This window comes from Formica exsecta, unplaced genomic scaffold (assembly GCF_003651465.1).
Source record: "Formica exsecta isolate Colony F162 unplaced genomic scaffold, ASM365146v1 scaffold245, whole genome shotgun sequence".
NCBI classification, from domain to species: Eukaryota; Metazoa; Arthropoda; class Insecta; order Hymenoptera; family Formicidae; genus Formica; species Formica exsecta.
The window spans coordinates 570737-581883 of NW_021849727.1; the positions used below are offsets into that span (position 1 = coordinate 570737).

Genomic DNA, 11147 nt, shown 5'->3' on the forward strand with positions numbered 1-11147 from the left:
AATATATTTATAATTTATCATATTAATTATATTATAGAATTTTTTTTTTCGTTTTATATAAATTAGAAAGAAAATGATTGTTTTTATATCCAACAGACGTGCATCAAAGATTGATTAATGAAACTATTAAATTATATTTCCCATGTTTCAGGTACGACCACGCTATCGAATGGGATCAACAGTACACGAACTACAAGATCTTGATGGATTACATAAATAGCCGCAAAGACGAGTACAATGCCGAGGTAGTGTTTGGCACGCCGAAGGATTATTTTTACGAGATACAGAAACGTGTAGACAAGTTTCCGTCGCTGACGGGTGATTTCTTCGTCTACTCGGACATCTTCAGTGAGGGTAGACCGGCCTATTGGAGCGGTTACTTTACTACCAGGCCGTACATGAAGATCCTGGATCGCGAACTCGAAGCGAATCTTAGATCAGCCGAGATTCTTTATACAATCACGCTTAATCTCGCCAAGCAATCCGGCAAGGATATAAAACTTTACGAAACGTATTTCGAGAAGCTGGTAAAGGCCAGGCGCAATCTGGGCCTGTTTCAGCATCACGATGCAATCACCGGCACCTCCAAGTCTTTCGTGATGAAGGATTACGCGTTGAAGCTCTTCGAGTCAATCTCGGACACTACGAGTTTGCAGAGTTTCGCCATTCAATCACTGGCAGCTGTCACTAGCGGCAAGTCGAATTCCGTTTACGTGCTAGCTGAATCAGACAGGGATAGCTATGAGAAGTTGCCGAAGAAGATACCGATTGGCTTGAGCGGTCACGAGACTAAAAAGATCGTCCTCTTCAATCCGTTGGCGCAACCCAGACAAGAAGTAATCAGTCTCAAGGTTACTTCGTACAAGATCAAGGTGCTGGATCCACTGAGAAATCCCATACCTTACCAGATTGCGCCGGTGATGAATGCTACGAATATCATGCATGATGTATATGTACTGCTCTTCGTAGCCGAACTGAAACCTCTATCGATCGCCACGTACCATTTGCAACAGGTCGATAAGGTACCGGTGGAAGCTATCTCAACGGTATATTGCAGTCGTTGCGGCAAGGACAATGTTTTTCCTATCAAACCGATGCAGGTGGGCGATGTGCAGCTGGAGAATCAACGAATGAAGTTGCTATTTGACGGACAGACAGGCTTTCTAAAGAGAGTCACCAAGAAATCCACTGGTAAGATCATGCAGTGCGCCGTGCAATTCGCCGCGTACCCATCAGCGCAATTTCATAGTGGCGCCTATCTCTTCATGCCGGATCCGAATCTCCGGGACACTGACAAGGATGTCCTCGAGGCTTACACGCCTCATCAAAAGATCTACATCGTCAGTGGCAGCCTCAGTTCTCGTCTCACTGTCGAGTACGGCAAATTGCTAACGCACCATGTGGCTATCTATCATCGCGATGGTGGCCTCGGCGAAGCCATTTACGTACGTAATATCGTTGACTTCGAGACGCCGCCCAAGAATCGTGAGACAGAGATGTTCATGCGGCTACAAACCGACATCTCCAATGGTGATCCACCAGAGTTCTACACCGACCTGAATGGTCATCAGATGATTAAGCGCACCAAGATTGAGCGCATCGGTATTGAAGGCAATTACTTTCCCATCACAACCATGGCCTACATCGAGGATTCGAGTCATCGGTTGACGCTGTTGGTGAATCACTGTCAGGGCGCGGCCAGCTACCAACCCGGCTGGTTGGAAGTGATGCTTGACCGCAGAACTCTGTACGACGATTCGCGAGGCATGGGCGAGGGTTTGCTGGACAATCGGCGGACCGTCATTAAGCACTGGTTGCTACTCGAGGACATCACCGGCGAAAAAGACAAGTACTCGAGGCCATCGCTATTCGCCAATCATCTGAGCAACGCTCTCAACTACCCAGTCAATATCTTCGTCGTGGACGGTAGCGAGCAGGAGGTCACCATGACACCAGAGGTGCGACTGCTGAGCCAGAGCTTCCCATGCGATTTTCATCTGCTCAATCTGCGCACCAATCACGATCAGAAACTACCGCACTTTCCAGTAAATAGCGCTCTTATGGTGTTACACCGACAGGGCTATAGCTGCTCCGTAGGCGTCGATGTAGCGCTAAAACACTGTCCGCTCATTGAGAGACTCGCACAGGGAACCGCGTTCTACAAGCTCGACAATCTCAATGTCACCAAGACATCGCTGACCGGCACGAGGCCGGGTGCCCGTCTTAAGGACGGTCTCCAAGAAATTGGTTTGCAACCAATGCAACTCGAAACGTACAACGTGAACTTTATGCAATGATGCTAAGCTTGGCGATTGGTCATCGATCTTGCGTTGATTGGTTGATGAAAATTCCGATAATACGCAATATTTGCCCTTTCCGAACGACACTGCCGTATGAATCGTATTAAATACTACCTCTTCAACTCTTCGTGTAATGTGCGACGTTGTTGGCGATAAAAAACGAGAATCCATGGAATACGAAAATGAAGGTAATTACAGAAATTTCTTGTGTGAAACGGCATGGAGCGAGAAAGAATTAAAAAAAAATTGATATTAATCGTTTTGTGGGATAATATTGAAGTAAATGATTGAATTGAGTAATTGCCACTTTACGGATTAATTACAACGGATTCTTTCAATGTCAAGGTACGTTTAAAAATTTTTTCACTTATTAGGAGGAATTTTGATCGATTTCTTGTAATGTTAATTTTGACAACATACTCTACCGGTTTAGAAATAAATTTATGCCATTATCTTTTTCTTTATACATTCAGTTTCATCCTTTAATCGCTTCTATTTAGAAATAAAAAAAAGAAAGTAAAAGTTTTAGAACAGATTAATTATAAAAATTATAAATTAAAAATTAAAAAGATTTATAAATTTCATAGTGTAAATCTTGCGAAATATTGACTCAAGTATCACGTTAAATCTTTTTACATTATTTTCTGTCGAGAACAAATTTAGCCAACTTCCGCTAGACGATCTTTCGTCGATTGTATTACGTTTATGTCGGAAAACTTTTAGAAATGACAAAAAGAGTGCGCGTGTAAATAGAGAATTTGATCGATGCAACACAATTAATTGCTAATTATGACAAACGTGCAACGCGTGCACGTGCTGTGTACATATTGTTCCTGTATGATGCGTTCCTTGCATTTTATTATCGAACGGCAGGAACGAGAGGTATCGAGAGAAAGAGGGAAGGAGATAGGCGAGAAATAAAAAGATGTACACGTAAATATATATAAATATGTTAGTAATTTACTACCGCGTAGTACGAGAGATCTGATTAATATATGTATATTCATTAGAACACAAGATCTTTCCAGGTTTACCCTGATCTACATTGTTTATTGAATTTTAAGCGATTCTTCCATAAACTAATACGCTTTTCACTGGCACAGCTTTAATTATCGATTTATAATTTGTGCTTAACTTGGCCTCGTCATAGCGTTAAAAAAAAGTAATGGAAATTGTCACGATTCATTACTTTTTAAGTAACAGTAATGAATTACTTTTTAAAATTAATAATTCATTAATGTCAACGAATTATTTTTTAGAAGAAAAATGCTAACAAGTTATTATTCAGAGAAAAGAATACGAGAAAGATAGCGGTAACGAGTTACTTTTATAAAGTAACTTTTTCAACCCTGTCTCTCTCTTCATAAAAGATTTTTTTCTAAAAAAAAAGGAGAGAATTACACGTCGAGACATAAAAGGGGCCAAAAAGCTAGGCCTATACAAAAAAACAAATTTGATTAAAATTTCAAATTGCCACTTTTATTTGTTCGCACGATGGATACCCGTAGGCAGACTGACTGACACAACTACGGACAGTTCTTTCATTAAGAGAGCGTATAGATATATATGTATATATATATACATGTATTGTACATATCAAAAACCGTAACTCGCTCTAGAGTAATTAACGATACCGTAGATGACATTTGTGATAGTGAACGATGTAAAGAAAATCTCATACATCTATTTTCGTATGTCAAATATTTTGCTATTGGTCTTCCCTCTCTCCCTCTCTGTGAATATTGATACTAGTAAGTGTCTTCTTATAGATGAGGAGGGGGACACGATTCGGAGATTCTCTCCGCGAGATCCGAAAATATAATAAATTGCGTGTGTTACAAATGCGTGTGTCAGACGATGAAATTATCTTTCAAAGATAACGCAAGAATCTCCACTGGACAAGGTATCAGGATAATTTGTATTAAAAAAAATTGTAAATAATTTTAAAAACTCTCTCATGATTCGAACACACCGATAATTGCCACGATTGTGGAATTTATTTCGCCTTTTTTCATCTTCTAAATTGTTAGTACTATATACACTGAAAAAATCTATCAAATTGATAATAATATAATATACTTTCTTTCGTATCCTACACGAAACTTTTTACGATTATGAGAGTAAATGACAAATATTGAGACTCATCAACGATATATAAATATATCGCAGAATTTTTTTGCGATATATCGTCGTGCGACGTTCCCAGTGATCTTCCACTTTCATAGAGAATCTCGAAGTGTCCCTTTTTGCAGCTGTGCGTCAGTTCTATATATAATTTGTACATAGATTAATTAATGAAAAGTTGCGTGCAGCTACCGCACGAGTAGACTGTCGTATTTCTCTGACACGAGAGACAAGAAAGGAAATCAATTTTTCCGAAAATAAAAAACTCTAGAGCCCACTTTAGACGATCTAGAATTCGTGACAGAATTCAAGACAGATTTATGATTTTATATACTGTACATTCTATGTAATGTACATGTGCATGTGTATATGTATATTCTGGATCTTGTATATACGTATATTTTAATTCTTCGAATATTTTCTGTACTACACGTGGTACATAAAATTATAAATAGAATTCTATCCCGAATTTTGTCACGAATTATATAGATCATCTCTAAAGCGGTTTATAAAATACTACTTTTGTGTATAAAAACAACATTCTTCCGACCCCTCGTATGCGGATATAATTATTATGATCGAGAAAAAGCATTTTTTTTTTTTTTTAATTATTAAGCTTTGTAAGTCGCGGTTATTGCAATTTTTTCAGGTAACTTATATAGCTCTAATAAATTTCACGGTTTGCGAGCGATCCTTTATACGAGTTTTAACGACGTCGTCTATAAATAGAGGATTGTCGATGAGATGATTAAACCGATAAATGAAGAGTAATAGAAAATAAAGGACGAGCGGATGATGCGCCGGTGAAGTGTAATAATAATAAATTTCTCTTTCGTGAGAGAACATGCTCTTGTGTGTCATTTTTGATTATCGCTGTTGCGCATCATTGCGTTAGATCTTTGACGAAAATAGGCGAAAAAATGTTTGTAAAAAAATAAATTATTTATATTATTTATATATTTATTCATTTATTAGCTTAGCGATGATGCGGCTGTTTTCACTCAGCGATCGATTTAATAATTGTAAAAATTTATCTCTAATTGATTCATTAATTTTATGATAAAATGATATTGTTTTATTATCGTTTCTGTTTTAGTATTGTTATTTTAATATACACTAATGACGCAATGCACTGCTCTCTACATATATACAGTCGTTCGCTTCGTTTCAGTTTAAACGTAACGAATCAAAAAGGAGCGCCTTGACAAGCGAAATTTCGTTGTAGATGTTTTAAGAAGACAAAGTTAAACATTTTCGCGAAATATTTTATTCGAGCACCGAATCGAGATCAGGAAGTGTCGATGAAATGCCCGAAACCACGCGATAATTATTGTCCCTGTAACGATATTGTAACATACTGTATGTTTTGTGCTGTCGTTAGAGAAAGAGAGAAAATGGAATTCTATATCAAAGAATAAAAGTTATATTACGTGTTTACACAACTCTGTCGCTCGAGCGATTCGCAAATAATTGATTACTTGGAATCGCGCGAGTGCTACCCGATCCGAGTGGCGGATAATGACGATTACGATATTGATATCCCTTTTATGTTATACGATGTAATATTATATTTATTAAATAAAATTAGTAACTGACGTATTTTAATCAGCCGCATTGTTCTTTGTGTCGAAAAACACTCTTCGAATAGAGATGGGAGGAAGATAATTAAGGAGTATGTAAAGAGATTCGATAAAATCCAACTTCGTACTTTCTCACGTTCTTGAAGATATGATAATGCACTTAAATAGGTCGATTACTGCTTTCTCCCTTATGAGAAATTTTTTGTACCATCTTTCTACAAAAGATCTTTTATTTTATTTTTTCGCAAGTATGAGACTACATGAGAACCGATCGATATTTTTTCTCTTAAAAGATGCGAATGTGCAAAAAAATCTGGGCTAAACGTTAATCGATACTTCTCCTTGGTGCATAACTCTCATTAATGGCGAATATGCGATATTCCTCGCGGTGATAAGTGCTCACTATCGTGCCGATATCGCCCACTGACCGCATAATTGAATCCGTAATAAGACGGGGGTCTGCAAACGCAGAATCAAGAAAATTGCGAGGTGGTCCCCTTTGCGCGAAGCGGACTAATTTTCATATTCCATCCTCGACGATGCTTAAGGGACCTCTTCTTCAAGTCCGACATCTTTTGTATATTGCCGAGTCAGATAAAACCGCGAGCACAGACCTGGGCACTTATCCGTCATAAAATCGTGAAAGAAAAGCTTCACAATTTACAAAAATGCGAAAGCACGGAAAGTCACGAATCTATCTCACGACGATTTTATTTCGTTCTAATTTTAACTTTTTTAGACAAATTTAATAGCACTGAGAATTGTTTCGATTTATATTTTTAATTCATCTATTTTATGTAACTGTCTAACCGTCAGAGAATGGATGAGTCGCTTCTCGTACTCGCATTTGATTTAGATTTTAAAGAGTTGACGATTGAAAAAAGGATGATACGAATGATTCGTGGAAAGAAATAGTTGTGCCGAAACATACGCGCAATTTTGAACACTTTCGGAGATACTACATTAATTTATAAAACGAATATTCGCGTCTTTCGCGCGATGATTCAGCTCAACGTAGGCGAAAAAATGGGATTTCCGCCGTTCCGTCCCGACAGCTGAAATGAACTCCGCGCGCGCATGTCTTCGTTATACAAGTTTTAATTACAATCGATTCAATTTCCTTTTTCGCCGAGGACAACGAAGTTTCCATTCGCCTGCCCGCTGGGATACTTCGTCAGCTCGTTCATGAACCTGACACTCGTAATGGCCCTCCGTTTACCGCCTCCGTAAGATCGGAACGCGGCCTTTTTCCAGCGATTCCTCCCGTAACCATCAGGAAATACGCCAGAAAATCGCGATTAAAAGTCTGTGTCCCTTTCCTTTATTTCTTTACATAGGTAGTCGCGCGAGGATTTCCCATCGTTTAATCGCAAAAATTTTATTACTACAATTATACAAATAGTAGCAGAAATGCGTCAAGTTTTATATTACACGTTATATTTCTTTTAATATTTAAAGGATTAAAAGCTATAGCATCTCTAATATTCTTCATTTTTTTATTGAAAATATTTATATTGGAAAAATCATAGTTGTATTAATAAATTTTAGATAATGAAATAAGTCAGCATTTTACTTTGAGACACTAAAGACTTTTTCCTAAAACGAGATGTTCTTTATTCGATAAAATACTCGCGACTCTGAAATTTAATGAATAATTTGCATTTTCTGCTGGAAGATTATACGCGCACTATAGGACGATATCGCGCGAGAATCGGGAGAGATCGGAGAATTTATTCAAAGATATTCAAAGGAAAACGTCAGTGATTTTCCTTGCCGAGATTGACTGTGGCAAGAAAAGCTCGAACGAGCGTCGCTTAGCCGTTTCGATTTGAATATTTATAAATCTTAACCTGCTGTTACATAAGTCAAGCGAATCGCGATCGAAACTTTTTCAGAATATTGCTCTCTCAATGAAACGCAAAGCACATCACAAATAATTATAAGGTAATTATAACTCCTTTTCGGGGATCGAATTATATAACAAGCTCTATCATTACATAATAATTAATTTCCAAAATAAAATACCTTACCAAATTAAAAATTTGTTCAAAATCATATTAAAAGAATGATACTGCACGAATGATATTAAAAGATAGATTACACGCGTGGAAAAATATAAATGACTTAAAAATATACTATAAAAAAATACGCTTTAAAAAATCTCTATGAAAATTTAAATTTGAGCCTCGATTAAAGTCATTTATTTTTCATTGTTACGATTGACGAATGCATATAAATAATAGCCGTTTCGATATCTATTTTCAAAAGAGAAATTAACTCAAAATTGTTGAAAGAAACCGTAGAAATGAAATTCTCACGGATTATATAATTATAATTTGATACGTATATAAGGCGCGTGATTTTCATCATCTCTTCTTAACACCACGTCGATGCTTTTACACCAGGTAATTAGCGCGAGGACAATCCCGTGACGCACAGTGGATAACTGAGAATCTCGTTAGGACGAAGGTGTTTCCCTCGAACCACGAAGAAACGAAGATGTTCTACTCCCCCTTTCCTTTCCCTCATCATCACTACCACCGGCAGCAGCATCTATAAACGTCGTGTCTGATGAACGAAGGGTAGAGGTAGAGAAAAACGGTACTTTCTGTATCGCGACGCTGAGATACGACGAGTCTTACGAAGTCGCGCGACGTAAAGGACCGTAAGGGGTGTCCCAGGATTTCGTTAGTCGACGTAAGTCGCGTTCCGTTAATTTATATGGAAATATAAGCAGCCCCGCGTGGATTATGTAAGCCACGGCTGTGCTTCTTACCGCGCAACGTCTTGCAGCAAATTATTCCGACCGTCGTCGTCTGGGAGACAACGGGGCGAGCCGAGATTATTCGCCATCCCGCCGGCGTCTCTTCGATGTAATATCATTAATAATTAGCAGTATCACGAGTCATTTAAACGATCAACGCAAACGCAATCACTTTACGCTATTTCACTAATGGCTTATTAAAGTATCGAATAAAAATTCTAATGTTTGACGCGTTAATTAAAAACTTGACATAAAGAAAGATGTAAGTATCTTTATATATAATTCTAAAGAAATACAAACAGAAAATTTGTAGATATTACGTGTCTCATAGTGTTCTTCTTAAAAAAAAAAAAAAATAGTAAAATTTCTTAAAATGAAATAATAAATTTTATTTTTATATTCTTTTATTTAAGTTTACATCAATATTTTAATTTGTCTTTGTTTTTTTGCAATTGTTTCGTCATCGAAAGACAGTTGAAGTCTGCTAAATGTGCAGATTTAGGATGCGAAAGTCAATTTCGCATTTCTTAAAACAGATTCGAGATTTTTGTAAGAATCTTTGGCTCGATGTGAAAGACGAGATAGTATCAGTCTCGATTACTGTGTAGACAGCAATGCGAAAGGAGAAAGGGGGAGGATAGTTTTAATAAACGCAACGCAGAGAAACTTTTCTCGTTGGGGTGTACCGTCTACCGCAGAGGGATATCGCTTTTCTTCTTCCTAGTAAAATTTCTTAAAATGAAATAATAAATTTTATTTTTATATTCTTTTATTTAAGTTTACATCAATATTTTAATTTGTCTTTGTTTTTTTGCAATTGTTTCGTCATCGAAAGACAGTTGAAGTCTGCTAAATGTGCAGATTTAGGATGCGAAAGTCAATTTCGCATTTCTTAAAACAGATTCGAGATTTTTGTAAGAATCTTTGGCTCGATGTGAAAGACGAGATAGTATCAGTCTCGATTACTGTGTAGACAGCAATGCGAAAGGAGAAAGGGGGAGGATAGTTTTAATAAACGCAACGCAGAGAAACTTTTCTCGTTGGGGTGTACCGTCTACCGCAGAGGGATATCGCTTTTCTTCTTCCCGACTCGGCGCTAGATGAAAATCCGTCTCTCCACTTCAGCGCGACGACGACGACGAGTCGGGTTTCATCAATTACACGGGCAACGAGGAACAAGAAGGGAAGGGAAGACGCGTGTGCTTTTAAACATTCGTGGACATATCTAGGATAACATTTTACCAGGATATCTACAAGAAAAAATTTTTTCAAAATTAAAAATTAAAAAGAGATATAAAAAGAAGCTTAAAAGATAATCTTAAATAAATGTAATTTATTACACGGCAAAAAAGATGGTTTTTATTTTGTATAGGTGCAAATTTATAAAATAAATTTAAAACGATAAGTCGATCGTTTCACTAACTGCGAAGCAACAGTCTCGTAAGCGCAAAGGAGAAAGTTATATTGAAAAACTTTGTCGTTGGCAATCGTTCAAGTATTCTACCGAGGAAGCGAACATTATTTTGCGCTTGAAGCTACGTTAATGAAATTGATAAACATACATATAATGTAAAATTTAAATTTAAAAATATTAAGGTTTACGTATATATTTAAAGAGCGGAATACTTTGCGGATAATTCGATCTTCAAGCAAACAAGTTTCTCGTGCATTTATATAAAGCGTGGTTTAAAATTTAATTCCGGTTAGAGAGAGAGAGAGAACGCGGCAAAAAAGATGGTTTTTATTTTGTATAGGTGCAAATTTATAAAATAAATTTAAAACGATAAGTCGATCGTTTCACTAACTGCGAAGCAACAGTCTCGTAAGCGCAAAGGAGAAAGTTATATTGAAAAACTTTGTCGTTGGCAATCGTTCAAGTATTCTACCGAGGAAGCGAACATTATTTTGCGCTTGAAGCTACGTTAATGAAATTGATAAACTGAAACTAATTCATATATATATATATATATATACATATAATGTAAAATTTAAATTTAAAAATATTAAGGTTTACGTATATATTTAAAGAGCGGAATACTTTGCGGATAATTCGATCTTCAAGCAAACAAGTTTCTCGTGCATTTATATAAAGCGTGGTTTAAAATTTAATTCCGGTTAGAGAGAGAGAGAGAGATTCGCGCAGATGCATGCTTAATCTCTCGTGCACATTGGAATTGTACGCTAATTTACATTAATCCACAATTTACGGGTCGGCGAACTAGTTTTGAAATTAATTAATAATTAATTATAAATCGTTCATATATTGGCGGTGATAAATAACATGGTGCATTTATTAAATAGCGTAGACAACTTGCGGGATATACGAGATATATATTTCGTAATATATCCATTGTGTCTGATCTCTCTCTCCTCTTCCGA

At 36.9% G+C, this 11147-nt stretch overlaps 1 protein-coding gene across 2 annotated transcripts in view; it reads left to right on the forward strand.

The window, feature by feature from the left end:
- LOC115236110 (alpha-mannosidase 2) overlaps positions 1–6029 on the forward strand; it is a 134630-nt gene extending 128601 nt beyond the window's left edge. For both annotated transcript variants that reach the window (XM_029808328.1, XM_029808327.1), the window contains exon 7: positions 152–6029. In XM_029808328.1, coding sequence (XP_029664188.1) covers positions 152–2297 — 2146 coding nt within the window. In that variant the 3' untranslated portion in view covers positions 2298–6029. The remainder of the gene's footprint in view (positions 1–151) is intronic.
- The last annotated feature ends 5118 nt before the right edge of the window (positions 6030–11147 follow it).